This window comes from Rhinolophus hipposideros (assembly GCF_964194185.1).
Source record: "Rhinolophus hipposideros genome assembly, chromosome: 3".
In the NCBI taxonomy this organism is placed as follows: domain Eukaryota; kingdom Metazoa; phylum Chordata; class Mammalia; order Chiroptera; family Rhinolophidae; genus Rhinolophus; species Rhinolophus hipposideros.
In genome coordinates, this window is record NC_138049.1 from 87,010,789 (window position 1) to 87,025,923 (window position 15,135).

At 33.9% G+C, this 15,135-nt stretch overlaps 1 protein-coding gene across 9 annotated transcripts in view; it reads right to left on the minus strand.

Annotated features, from left to right (window-relative positions):
- The window catches only part of TINAG (tubulointerstitial nephritis antigen), an 83,078-nt gene that overhangs the window by 28,744 nt on the left and 39,199 nt on the right, over positions 1–15,135 (minus strand). For all 9 annotated transcript variants that reach the window (XM_081045009.1, XM_081045013.1, XM_081045008.1 and 6 more), the window contains 3 exons: positions 14,050–14,230; positions 12,518–12,563; positions 8,980–9,103 (listed from right to left, as the gene is read on the minus strand). In XM_081045009.1, coding sequence (XP_080901135.1) covers positions 8,980–9,103; positions 12,518–12,563; positions 14,050–14,230 — 351 coding nt within the window. The remainder of the gene's footprint in view (positions 1–8,979; positions 9,104–12,517; positions 12,564–14,049; positions 14,231–15,135) is intronic.

The window sequence follows — 15,135 nt, forward strand, 5'->3', positions numbered from 1 at the left end:
CAATCAGTTTTTTTTTTTTTCCTTTGTTCAATCCTACCCATCTTTGATTCTTATCTCTCTTATGACCTTGAAATTAGTATATCTGCTTTCTCTGACACCTGACTGCATTTTTATCTCTCAAAGATCCCTCACAATCATCAGGCCCAATATTGAACTTCTTCCCCATTGCATTGTCCATACTCTATTCCAAATCCACATCACGTGTGCCAACTTTTCTCCTTAAATATTTCTTGATCCAGTCATGTCTTCCCAAGTCTTCCACCAGCTTACCAAGACTAGACTGTTATCTTTTACTTGGATTACTAGAATTTGCCTTTTTATATCTCATTTTTATAGTAAAATAATCTTTAAAAAAATACAACGAAAGATCACGCCACCATCCTATTTAGAAAACTTCAATGACTTTCCTTTGCTCTTAAGGTCCTTAACCAAATACTTAACATGCTTCACGAAAGTCTATAAAATGGCCTTAAAGTCCCCACTGTCTGAGATTCAGCAAACATTTCATTGTGTTCATACAATCTTTTCTATCCTTCTGACCATAGGTCCTTTACACAAACTATTCCGTTTGCTTCTTCCTAAACAATCCATGAATCTCAGCTCAGACATTCCTCCCTTAGGGACAGTTCTCAGATTCTAAAGTCTAGATCAACGATTGTACGCCCTCTTGCCCCTTCCTATCCTGCCTTTGTAAATTGTATCATAACTTTACATTGTATATCTAGTTGCACTGTGAGATATTTATTTTTTCTCAACCTATTACTCAGCACACTACCAGAAACCACAGGGGATCTCTTTTAATATTTCTTGAATTCATAGAAAAAGAGAAAATTAGAATTCATTCTATTTGTGCCCAATTTTAAGGCATGTAATAGATTTGCTTCCAAGTTTGCAGACATCTCTGACTTGAATTTTAGATGATGCACTCAAATCATGTGTTTTCACACAGTCACTTATTGGAAGCATATTCAATTTCTACCACTTTGCAGCTGTTTTTATGGATTTTGGAGTGTTCAATTTACTTTGAAAAAACTGGGAATTATCAATCATAAGCTACGTGAAAAACAAATCTTTGTTATTCTTTCATCGGTTTTCTTGGACTATTTGAATGTTTGCTTTTCTTTCAGCCTCCATTCCACAATGGCTTTGTCTCCTCTCTGAGTCACTACACAATATTTACATAGAAAATAAGTTATACTGTTGACCCCAGATACGCACAAAACATTTAGCTGTAAAACTCTGGCCCTTCTAAAACACAATTTGAATTGCCTACCAGCTATATATACATCAATTAGTAGGATATAAATTTAATGAGAACCAGGATCTCTATTTTGTTCACTGATTTATCCCTAGCACCTAATAGAGAACCTGGAATATACAGGTATTCAATAGATACTTGTTGAATAAATGCACGTTCACATAAAACATATCAAATAATAGCAAAAATATGCCCCAAAATTATTGTATTATTTTCTGTTGGTCATATATAGACTATCTCCCCAGTAAAATTCTCTCCCATGGCAGGGATGACAAAATGAAGGAAAATCAATGCTTATCCAATTATTTCTCTATAACGTTCTAAAGTTGATAAGTACTAGGGTTTTTCATTTGAGTTCTAGTGGTGATTCCTGAAAATCACATGGAAAAGTAGGTGGCATCAATGCACTACATTATCAACTTGCTTAGGGATTAAAGCAAGTTTAGGTCCTTTTGTGGACAGGGACAAAGGATGATATGTAATACAGAATGGACGTGTGGATGGAATAGAACCATAATGTAGAGAACAGTCCATAATAAAATCTGATATACTATATATTTTTAATTGTAAGACACATTTCTCCCTTCCCACACATTTTAATACCTCTAACATTGTGATCCATCTAATAATCAATAGAGTTTCTTAGTTTAATTGGTAATATTTTCTTCTTATTATTAGCATATAAAATAATATAATGTCTCAAAACATAGAGCATTTTTTATTCAAATAAATGCTTTTATAAGTATAGTAGATATAATGGAGATAAACAGAGGTTTGGAAAGAGAAGAGGCAGGAGTAAAATAAGATTATTAGAAGCAAAGAATGTCATTGTAAGTTTTTATCTACCGACCACAATCCTGGCCTTTATGTATATAGAAACATATAGCGTTTATCACCTCACGCTGGAATCAGTTGTGGAGATGTCTGCCTCATTCCCTAAACTCCGTAAGAGCAGGACTACTTAGTAATCTTTCTTGTATTGCCCAGTACTGGGCACTCAACAGAAGTTTGTTCAAGCAAGTTAAATATAATAGCATTGCCTTCTACAAAAAGGGCAGCAAATAGAATTTATTGCAATAAATGTGTAAGGTATTTCATCAGAATATATTAAGCTCTCTGATGAGGAACATTAACCTACTTGGGCTATTTGATTATTCTCTAATTCACTGATGCATTAATTTTCTGCCTGCAGTAATTACCAAATCAGGAATTACTCATAGAGAAATGGATTAAAATCTACTACTCCAGGCACCTGACGATGCCTGGTGATCTTAAATATTTCTGAAAAAATAAACATATTCTCCAAAAGTAATTTGCCAAAATTAGCATCGCTAATTGTCACATATGTGATGTAAATGTATAAAGGTCTCAATTTTCCAGGGGTTTATAAAAGTAAACACACAACTGCAACTGACGCACTGAACATGGAAAATATACAAACAGTGTCAGAATGATTAAATGTAAACACATTCATAGCTTGTGCAACCCCAGCATGAGCAAATTTAGGAGTAGACTTAAAATAACACAGTGAGCATGACTAAATAGATGGTAGAGATGATAAATGATCAGTTCTAACAAATCAAGAAAGGCTCCATATCAGTGTTGGCATTTTCAGTGTTCTCTGAATAATAGGAAAAATTACTTCGATCACCAAGTATATGGTGGGAAAAAAATTTCCAATCAAGGACATCACTAGAGAAGATAAAAATTGACAAAAATAAATACATAGGAAAGAGATGTTTAAAAGGAATGGGACTTTCATCCTGAAGGGAAATGGAATTCAAGTAGAGCTGAATTTCCAGTCACAGTGGCAGTATAAAGAGATTTTTATTCCATTTGTCATACTGAAGAGTCACTAAACAATTAATAAAAATAAAACAAAACAAATTTTAAAACCTCAGTACTTTCTTTCTTCTTTAATGAACTAAGCCAATAGCCATAACCCCAATTAACAACTTTGAGGAATAACGAAAAAACACATTTTGTTCTCTACCAAAGCACAAGCAGATCCTGAGAAACAACATTCACTCCCTTCACCTCCAGACATGAATAGGAAAAGCATCCCCTTAAAAGCATGTAAGAGACCAGAAATATCCCCTCAGAATCTTTATAACGAGGGCCATGAGCAGGTGATGTCAGTCTCTTCCCATACCACCCCTGGGAAGTCCGCTGAAGACAACATCACACCAGAAACCCATTGGGCTGCTAAATTCCTGGCCAATCCTCAGGGGCGATGGTTGAAAGATACAGCACGCTGAAGCAAAACAGACAGGTAAAGAATAGCACATGGCAGTGAAGATACCTGCATGTACTATGTATATACATGCATATGTATATGTACTGTGAGGGATATACAAAGGGATATATTTGTGAGTCCGGGATATACTGTGAGTCCAGCCAGATTCTACAGGGTATGCGCTAAGGACAGCGTTGATTGACGAGCGTGGATCTCAGAATTACAAACTTCAGTCAAAGCTGAGGAGTGCCTCAGCTCTCTCCTCCAATGTCTCCTCACTCTATTTTTCAACAAATAGCGGCCCCATTTAAAGATGAGTACTGAGTAAGAACTAGCATAGAGCATGTGTTTAAAAAAATCATTTTTTGAATAGAAAAAGCATTAAGCGTTTTATGGATCAGCATTGTATTATGTGGTTTGGCTACATCCGTGAACAATGCAGACACCTGCTTTCACGGAGCCTCATTATAGTGGGAGAGACCGATAATACACAATCAACATGCAAGCTAATTAAATTAAACGTGCAGTATGGTAAACAGTATGGTAGACAGTTTGTTAGAAAGGGATCATTGTTATGAAAAAAGTTTTATAGATCAGGTAAGGGGGATCAGGAAGTGGTGGAGGAGAAAGCAGTTAGCAGTAGTAAATAACGCAGTCAGAGAAGATGTGAACCAAGCAAGGCCTGGAAGGAGGCACAGAAACTAAGAAATCAGATGTCTGATGAAAGAACATTTTAGCAGAGAGAAAGACCCCGCGGTGTGAGTTCCTGCTCACTGAAAGACTATTAAAGCAGGAACAACAGAGTACAGGCCAATAGAAACTAAGATGAGAAAGTTGGTGAGGGTGTAGGCAGGCAGATGGGCCACCCTCAGATCATGTAGGCCCTTATAAGGACCTTGGCTTTAACTCGTAGGGGAATAGGAAAGTATTGGAGGGTTCTGAGCCAAGGAGTAACAAGATCTGACTAATGTTATAAAAGGAACACCCCGGTTTCTCTTTTGAAAACAGGCTGTCGAGGGCAAAGGAAAATACAGGAAGACCTGTTAGAAACCATACTGAAGAAGACCTTCATAAACCATGCAAAAAATGATGGGTAATGGTGGTTCAGGCAAGGGTGGTGGTAGTTCCAATAGTGAAAAGCGGTTGGATTCTGGATATAAATTGAAAGAGCCAACAGTTTCTGACATATGGAAAATAAGGTGCAAGGAGAGGGATAAAGGATGAGTTCAAAGTTTACAGCTAGAGCATATGGAAGGGTGTTGTTGTCATCTACTAAGATGGTATTTAGCAAGCACAAAGGAGGAAGTCAGGAGTTCAGTTTTGGAAGTGCTGAATTTGAGCCAACAATTAGGTATCCAAATGCGTATGTCAAGTAGGTCATAGAGTGTATGAGCCTGGAATTCAGGAGGGAGACCTGGGCTGGAGTTTAAGTTCAACTGGTGTCAGGTTTACATTGTTCTCAAAGTCAGGATGAACTCAGAAACTGGTGAGTTCATCAGAGAATCAGTGAGACTAGAAAGGAGAAGAGGACCAAGACCTGAGTCTGGGGCACTCCAATGTTAAAAGTATCAATGTACAGGGAAAAGAAAATTGGCAAAGAACGTTGAAAAGTCACAACCAGTAAGCGAAACTTAGAAGGAGGGTATGAACAGTCCTAGACTCTGACTGGTGAACACAGCAACATAGAGGCTACTAATAACCTCAAAATAAGTATTTTTAGGAAGAGGAGGGGAAATAATGTGATTGGAGAGGTTTAAGAAAAAATGGACAAAGACTTGAAAAAAGTGAGTACAGACGAATCCTGCAAGGAGTCTGCTTTAAGGGAAGCCCATAAATGGGGTGTGGAAGAAGAGGAGTCAACAGAAAGTGTTTGGTTTTTGAAAAAATGATATCTGAAAAATAACAGCATATGTATGATGGAAGAAGTACAATGGATTACAGAAAAGAAAAAGGGGAAATTGCTTCTGCATATTCTTAACTAGTGGGGAGGGGTTCGTGTCTACACTAGAGCAAGAAGGGTTTTGGTAGGAGCACGGAGGCTTCCTCTGTGTAAGAAGTGGAAAGAAAGAGTAGGAGGGAGTACGTGCTGATAGCTGCAATGTGTGATACAGCGAGCTGGGTTTTTCTTTATGCCTTTAATCTTATTGGTGAAATAGAATTTAAGATTATCAGCTAAGAGCATGAGGGTAGAGGTACCAGGGATTTTAGAAAAAAGAAAAAGTTTTGAGATAATCACCTAAAGAGTGGGACAGTAAGCAGAATAAAAATCCAGAATATAATCGCCTACTAGTATTAAATAACTACTTGAACATTGTGGTTATAAATTAAAGTGAAATCAGCATAGTTAGGAATTTCTTCCAGTTGTGTTCAGATGTACAGCTACAGGTACAAAATAAGCTAATTTAAATTTAACCGGAGTTGAGATTTTTGCTAAGCCAATATGATGAATCAAGTAAGGGTAGAAGAGTCCAGGGTATGTCTGAGTGATTATAATGAATTGCCATGGAATTTTAACTAAATAATGAAGGGATCCTGGGCATCAAGAAGAAGAGGGACAATTAAATAAATGATGGTCAGATCGAATGGAATAATTCATTGAAAGTATGTATAGGCTGAATGACTCCAACTGAATGACAGTTGGAGTCAGAATAGTAGAGGAAGTGGACTGGAAAGAAAGGAAATGATAGAGCGTGAAATGCATAGATTTGAGATTTTTTTTTTTTACAGAAAGCTGGCAAAAAACGCATGAAGAATGTACAGCTCAAAAGGAATTATTGAGGGAACCTGGAGAAGTCAGACTCAAAGAAATTACAGACATGAAGTCTCTAAATACAGCTCAAAGAACTTAAAAGACATCGAAAAGAAAGGGAAGACAAAAAAAAAATTAAAACATTTCAGAGGCGAAATGGATGAATTTGGAGAATGAATGCCAATTACTATAACAAATTCCGAGGGAGAGATGGGACAGAACAGAGAAAATCATATATAGTGAAATAATAAAGACATAAATATTATTTAAAATATAAAAGGAGATATAGAAAATCCAGTGTATGTATAAAATGTACTTTAAAATATAGTGAATATATTTAATTCAAGGATAAAAGAAAGATTAATACGAGTATTTGAGTAGAAAAGGCTACGTCACTTGTAAGGAGACAAAAACATCTGGTTGGTCAGAGATTTTTCTGCAGGAAAGTTCAGTTCCAGAAACCCTGGCGCACCATCTACAAAGTTTTGAAGGTTCTATAGTGCCAGGATTTTATATTGTTAAACTTATTCTTGAATAGAAAGAAAACAAACACTTCCTCAAACATGCAAGTAATTAAGAGACCACAGGTATTATAAGATCCCCTTCTTGATTGAAAAAAAATTACTGGAAAATAAAATTCACCTAATAAAATAGTTAATAAAAATTAAACTCAAGGAAAGAAAAGCCATTGTCAAAAGATACTTGTTCATCATTCACTTCATTGATATATAATAAATTATAAATAACTATGGATATTACAGTATCAGAGCAGAATGCAAATTTTGTAATCCCTTAATATTTAAAAATAATATCACTAACATATATAAAATGTATGAGGAGGTGAGGTGGGAAGCATAAGAATGATAAATTTCCTCATATTGTCTGTCAACAAATCAATAAATATAATCTGAAATTGAAATATGAAGCTAAAAAATGGATTACTTCAATATTTACTTCTTTTAACATATTTTTCCTTAAGTTTAAATGGTTCTTTCAAAAACTAGCGTCTCTTGTATTGAAGAATCAAAATTGTCACATTACATATTATTTCACTTCATTAAATTCAAGTAAAAATAACCTGAATATTAGTATTTTAAAATGCTATTATCCTATGTTATCTTTCTATTTTTGTTTGTCTCTCTAACTTTTCTTCAACAGAGACACAGAGAGATTTACATGACATGCTTTCCACAAAACTTTAATGATGATTTTGGGAGGTTAACATAACTAAATCGAAAAGTAAAACACCCAGTGTTTAAAGGAATATTAAGAAACTTCCACTGTTATATACTGCTAATGAAAACTTTAGCAAACTTTTCCTTGTTATACAATTTTAAGTACTTTAGTATCTCATTTTCTTATGAAATACATCTAGTATTCTATTTAGCTATCTTTCTCCATAGCTATATATTTAGGACTCCAAACTTTCAGGAAGGGTTATCTCTGGATGATGAAATTATCTTTATACAGTGGGTGCCAAAAAAAATGTATACACATTTTAAGAAAGGAAAAAAAAAACTGTATTAAAATTGTAACACTCGATATATACCAATAACAAAAGATGAATACACAAATCATGTGTATACATTTTTTTTGGCAGCCCCAGTATATTTTTCCCACCTCTGTAGTTTTTCAATATACTGCCTTAACATGAAATACCACATATTTCAATAGATGCACATATTTTCACATCCCTGAAATCAAGATAAATGATAAAATCAGTATTATCTTAGATTTAATGAGATGTGTTAATATGGTAATCAAAATATTAGAGTTTTTAAAATAAAGGAGGGATGATGATTCAAGAGACATCACAGAGGACAACCTGTCGATGTACCTTAGAATTGACTCAGAGTGTTTCAAAGGAGAAGGTAACAATCTGGTTATAGTAGAGGTTGTTTTTGTGCAGACTCGATCAAATTTAAACAGGAAGGACATATTCAACAGGAATAAAGTAATTTACCATAATGGGCAAGACGAAAAAAGTGAGGTTTGGGGATGGAAAACAAAAACAAAACAAAACACCTTTCTGTTGCATTTAATTTGAAATAGAGTGACACGTTATGAGAAAACACTTACAGATTGGGCAGAGTCAGAATGAGACTGAGAAGGCACTGGACAAAGTGGTCTCAACTGACCACATTCTCTATTTGAGTAGGATCGATTTATGAAATCACTTACTCTTGAAATGCAACCAAATTTTGAACCTGTTTCTTGCCCTTGCAGAGCTGAATGTATTTTACTCACAAATTTGATAAATGTAATTTCCACAGTTCTCACATAAATATAAAAAAAAAATCTTATATTGAATTAAAGATGACCTTACCCTCTCTTCCTGCTTAGTTTCTACCATTTGTAATTCCATCAAAAACCTTTTACCAAATCCTCATACATTTTGGATTTGCACTCTTCTCTTGGTTATGCTGTAGGTAGACTACATTATTATTTCAATAATATATTTCCCTTGCCCTTGGAACAGATTCTTAGGACACATTTACAAGGAAGTGAAAAACAGGAAATGGTCATCTTTCTTTGAATTTTAAGTCACCCTTTCACTGAACTTTAAAATACTGAGTAAGGAGTGTCAAGGCTTAGGTAACTTTTAATTTGAATTTGTATCAGACTCTCTCATACAAAGGGGAATTCTGGTGCCTACACGCACTATATATACTTACTTTTAATTTCATTTTTCCAAAAGCATTAAATGAAGATTTTTTTTTAAAGAAATTGTCTTACCCAGTGAGTTTGACTGCATGTGTCCGAAGCTTTCTATATTTTTCTGATTCTTCATTTGTACTGGTAACATGTCTATATATTCCAGACTTATAATGGAAGAAATCCTCATAGACTTGCATTATGGCTAAAACAAAACCCAACAGGATAAATGACATGGTTTTAAAAAACTATAAAAATCTCCAGAAGTCCTCACAGAACAATCAATGGGTACATTGCCAGAAGTGGAACCTAAGAAGGGATTTTGCAATCCAGTATAATTTTGATTACTGCATAATTTTATCGGCTGCAATATTTTCTTGTTCTCTTATAAAAACAACTTCTAGCTATTTGAATAGTACTTAAGTACACATTATACCTTTAAACCACATCTATTTTTAATTGTTAGAGGCACTATTACCAGGAATTTTGTCCCTTGCAGTGAAAGCCCACTGCACTTGGCTCGTGATTGCAATTTCTCCATTAACCTTGTGCTTCACTACAAGCCTCTTAAAACTCCCATTAAGCTAGCAATGAAGAGTGAGCCTATCAAACCAGGCTCAAAGTAATTGTCCTTAATCCTTAGAAATAAACACAAACCTTTCCTTGGTGAGTTTAAATAAAAAGCAATCCCTTGGCAAAAGAATACTCTGACAAGATTCCATCCTCCCAGCTCTAGATTGCTAAACCAATGTTGTATTCTTTAGAAAATTAGAGCTTATACTTTATAAAGCTCTCCTTCATTCCCTCACCTAGATTACTTGTTTTCTGTATTGTGTGCTTTATTGAAGGGCTTGGGCAACTCAGGGTGAAAACTTTAAACTTCTCTTCTAGAAGATGTGAATTGAAAATATTTTTAGTTTGAACAAGGTAAGTGCACCTTCCTAATTGTGTACAATGTTTGTCTATCTTAGTTTGACATGCCTTTTAAATAAAATATGAACGAAGGTCACTGGCATTTGATAGATCCTAAAGTGAAGCGTTTACTCCAAAGTCAAATATAACTTTTTAATGTTCGACTTTTTATTCCATTTTTTAATGTTCTGTGCCTTTTCTGATTCTGCTCAAATATTCTCAAAAGACGTTAAATTTTCTTTATCTACTTTAAAACACATTTCCATAGGTTTTGAAAGAATTTATGTACCTGTACTCTTTGCACATCTTTGCTTTTGTTCTCTTTCCATAACCTAAGCTTATTTTTATTTCTACATATTTTAGAATAATGCGCACAGTGTTACTTATTCAGCACACTGTTGCTTTTACATTCTTTTGTACTGAGACCAGAGGGAAAACTGTACATTAAACCAGGCAACAATGTGCAGACAATTATTATATATTGCATCTATAGCAAGGTGAGTCACCCAGCATTTATAAAAATGTGAGGATGCTGCTAGTGTTTTTCCTCTCTATAGAACCACTGGCTTCTTTAGCTTTTCCCAAGTCTATATCAACTACCATGAATAAAATACACTCTTCATTGCTGAAAAACACTATCAACTAAAGAAACATGAGTGAGAAGCCATTGCAATTAATTTGAATGCAGCACTTTCCATCAGTTCCTGACACCATAATCAAGTGAGTTATGATGAACCCACAAACATATAACTATATAAGCTATTGTAGTGCAGTTTTATTTTTGGAAAACTGCAGCAAACTTATACAGACTTCCAATATGCTGGAGGGCAGGATGAAGCCTGCCTCGACTGCAGCTCTGTCTTTTTCACCCCTGGTTCAGGCTGGCAGAAGGGTTCTCAACAAACATTTCAATGGATGTTGACTAATTTGCATTTCAACTTTATTACTTTGAAGTTGTATCTCTTCATTTTTGATTAATGTGAAATTCATGAACATCTGAGTATATGACCATAAAAGAAACCTAAGGTGTTTTCAATTTTAAATAATTATGTTCCAAATTTCTTTTGACATAGAGGGAGAGAAACAGAGAGAGAGAAAAAACTTAAAAGAGTAATGTTATGATCTGAAGATTCAGAGAGGTTAAATAACTTGCCCAAAGTCATTTCAGTAGCAAATGTCAAAGTTGGATTTTTTTAATTCAGCCTTAAGTTCAAATATCTTCAAATTGTCACACAAACTCTACTCACTGAATCATATATTTAAATTACGAATGACTTGCCCTGCTCTGATACCAGCCAACAAAAATAAAACAATTGTAAGGAGCAAAAACATTTTTTTATTCGTTTCAGGTTTTGTGTAAGGTCCCAGGATATTTAAAATTAAATTCAGGACATGTTTGTCTAGTGCAAGCTTCAGTTTCTCAATACATGTTAAGTGGTGATAACAATCAATAAAAATTATTTCAACACAATTTCAAAATTTGTGGTTCCTGCTACATGTTGAATCAATACTAACTAGGTTAGCATTCAGAAAAACAAACACTGGCCAATAGTTCCTTAGGTATATGCCAAATGTTTTATATTTAATTTCAGTTTATTTAAATTTATTTGGTCAATGTAAATTCATTTGATAAGATATTTGGGGAGATTTCAGTGTTCACAACCTGAATTTCTATTTTAGACATCACTAGATTTGTTCTCCCATGTTCTTCAAGGCAATACTGAGTACAGAGAATAGATGCTGGGAATGTATTTTTACTCCATTGGTGCAAAATAAGCAGAGGAACTAGGTGTCAGAGACGATATCATAAAAATCAAAGTCAATGTACAGTAAGTCAGTATATTATGTTCTTATTTATTGTTTATTTGCTATCCATAACACATTTATAAAATTTATCAAACTGGAAAGCCTTTTATAAAACATAAAATCTCACTGGATTATTTGATTTATTTTGAGGTTAACAAAAGGGAAAGAATCTACTTTATTTCTACTGATAAACCTTGATGGTTTTTCAATCCATTACCTAATCTATTTAAACTGAAGGTGAGAAAACTTCTAACATTATGTAAGATTTTTAAATATGACTGAGCAATTAAATGAATTTCATCACTTAGAATTTATGTCTGCTTAGTCCATGATCATTTTGGAAATATTTAGCAGACTTTCATCATATGTGTCATTAATATCTAAGAATTCAATTTATGGATGAGCCTATCTTCTTTTTTATTTATTTTTAAATTAAATTTACTGGGGTGACAATGGTTAGCAAACTTACACAGATTTCAAGTGTACAATTCTGTAATACATCATCTATATATTGCATTGTGTGCTCACCACCCAGAGTCAGTTCTTCTTCCATCACCATATACAAAGGATGCCAAAAAAATGTATGTGCATTTTAAGAAAGGAGAAAACCTTATTAAAATTGTAATACTCAATATATACCGATAACAAAAGATGAATACAAGTCATCTGTATACATTTTTTGGCACCCCTGGTATTTGATAAGTCTATAAAATGACACCAAATGAAGTTACTAGGTGAGCATATCTCCCATAATTCCACTGATCTTATAACTGTTGAGCCTTTATAAATACTCTAAAAGTAAAAATTTTCTTTCTTTTCTTAAACTCCTTTTACATGAACTAAAATGTAATGTTGTTTATTAAAGGAATAAATAAGATAATTATATTCCCTCCAAGCTTACCTTGTACTGGTCCATTGTGCATGATTTCTCTCATTATTTCAGTTTCCTAGAAGGAAAAATATCAATGGCATCATTATTGTTAGCAGAGCATACTAAACCCACTGTCTGGTGTATAATATTAGCTGTTGTACAATCATTTTAGGAATCATACAACCCACTGTGCCTTGACCACTTGCCATTAATCACGCTTTGAAATACTCACATGTGAAATGCTACACTGATGAAGTTGCTAAGATAAACCATTTGTTTCACTGACTTTATCACTAAATAATTTTTATAATGGAGAAAAAATATGATAATTTTTTATGGTCACACATGCACAAATAATTAAGTTAAAACCATGTTTAATCAGTGGAGATTTAGTGCCATCTCCATTCTTTTGATCACAGGAGCAATTCCGAATACTTGCTTTGTGAAATTGTTCAATGTAGATTTAGCATACAAATATTTCTATGTTACCACCCAATGTATAATGCAGCCCTTACTAAAGAGCCGGGTTATTCATTCATCTAAGCACATGTATCACAGAGTACATATCACCGGAAACCAGGACAGAAACAAATATTGACCCTGTGCTTATCTCCGATGTGTTTAAATTTGGGGGTAATAAACAGACAGTAACACAAATAATTGCACTATTATAGAGACAGGCATGAAGTGTCATAGATGCAAACAGGAAAAGGAAATTAACCCTACCCAGGAGTCAACAAAACTTCACAGGGAAGATGAAGGTTTGACCTGGGCCTTGCGACATATGTGGGATTTTACCAGCTGTAAAAAGGTAGGATAACCATTTGGGTAAGAGGAATCATCACTTGGCTAAGTAGAGAAGCATGCCAGAGCATGGTATATCTAGGAAACAAACAGTAGTCCTTATAGCAGGAGCATTATGAGTGGATGGAGAGGGAGATGCTGGCAGGACATGAGTCTGTAAAAGCAGTAGGTGAGAACCAAATCAGGAAAGCCCTTATGTCACTGTAAAAATGCTGGATTATATGCTGCAGGTAATCGGAAGCTTCTGAAGGTTGAGATACTCTGAAAGTGAGAACGTCTGGATAATACTGATATCATGAAGCAAAATTTGCCAATGCTTTTAAATGACAGACTGGAATGCAAGGGAGTCTTTTTATCCATAACAGCTATGTCTACTTCAATTATTTGGGGGAATAAGGCAAAGGATTGATAAAATGAGCTACTACCACAAAAAGTCAATGAAAAAGGGTTTGATTTAGCTTTTATTTGTCATGTATATTAATTAATTAATTAAAAGTATAATTTTAAAACTCTGTTTCCATGGACATTTCAAAATTTACACCAATCATTTATACTGCTAATATACAAAGATTAGAAATCATACCTAAACTGAAAGTTTTTAATGGGTAGTTTAAGAATATAAAAAAAAATTGTACCTGAAAACATAGCATTATCTTAGAATATAATAGTTTAAATACTTTTTAAATAATCTTAATTACAGCAAAGCTATATGTTTTTGAGCAAATTAATCATTTTTAATTCTTGCCATTTAGACTTACATTGGAAGAGACTCTGTATGGAGGAGAACATTGGTAGATCCTATTAGATTTCTCGATGTTGTTGGGACATGGCTTTGTGGCATGCCGTTTTCCCCGCCCATCAGACCTGCTTGCCATGGCACAGCCATTATTGGTAAAATTTTGATCCTTGAAAAGTGGATAGCATGCGTGGGATACCAGTCTATGAGGAATAAGCAAAGAAGTAAAAGTAATACTTAGGAAAATATCATAATATCCTATCTATATGTCATTTTACTGAATTAAGAATTCACAAATTATTCAGTCTACGCACATGCAACATTTTCAAAGTGTTGACTGACTGTAACATAAAAGTCCAATGACTCTTCCTTGCCCTCCTCTTATTTCTTCATTATAATTTTTTAAAATCTCACTTCAGTCCACTTTAATAAGTAATTTTATCTATAATATAGAATTTCCTGAACATGAAAAGTGAGTCAATAAAATTTGTGGTAATATTAATAGGGGAAGTACTCCTTCATTCTGTGTCTGTAATTACAATGTAGAAAAGCCAAATTTAATGTGAAAAATACAATTAATTTTATTATACTTAGATGGGGTAGTCTGAAAAATTATGTTAGTTTTAGAATTAAGGTTATTTTTTACATTTTTGTTATTATAGATACCTTCTCATAAGACTTCAACTATTACGTGTCTACAGGATACATTGGAGAAATAGTATATACTAATATAATATTTAAAGTTAATAAACTAGAAAGTTATACAAAAGTTAAAACAATTTTAATCTCTAATTTTGAAATTGAATATAGAAAAGTACAAATCATTCAGCTCAAAATCAACACAATTCATTGAATACAGAAGCAGATGGTAAGGAAAATAAAACAATGGAATGGGTTTATGTATATATAATGTTGAACTTCCCATAGAAGTGTATAATAGGATTAGTTCAAGAAAATTCAATAGTGTTCAATAGAGTAAGAAGATCTGAGCAAGGAGTGTAATGAAAGCAAAGTCATAAAAAACACTAAACACTTCAAAAAATCATGCATAAATGTATGATTTTGGATAACAAGTGCTATGGATTCAATTATGTCACCCCAAATTCAC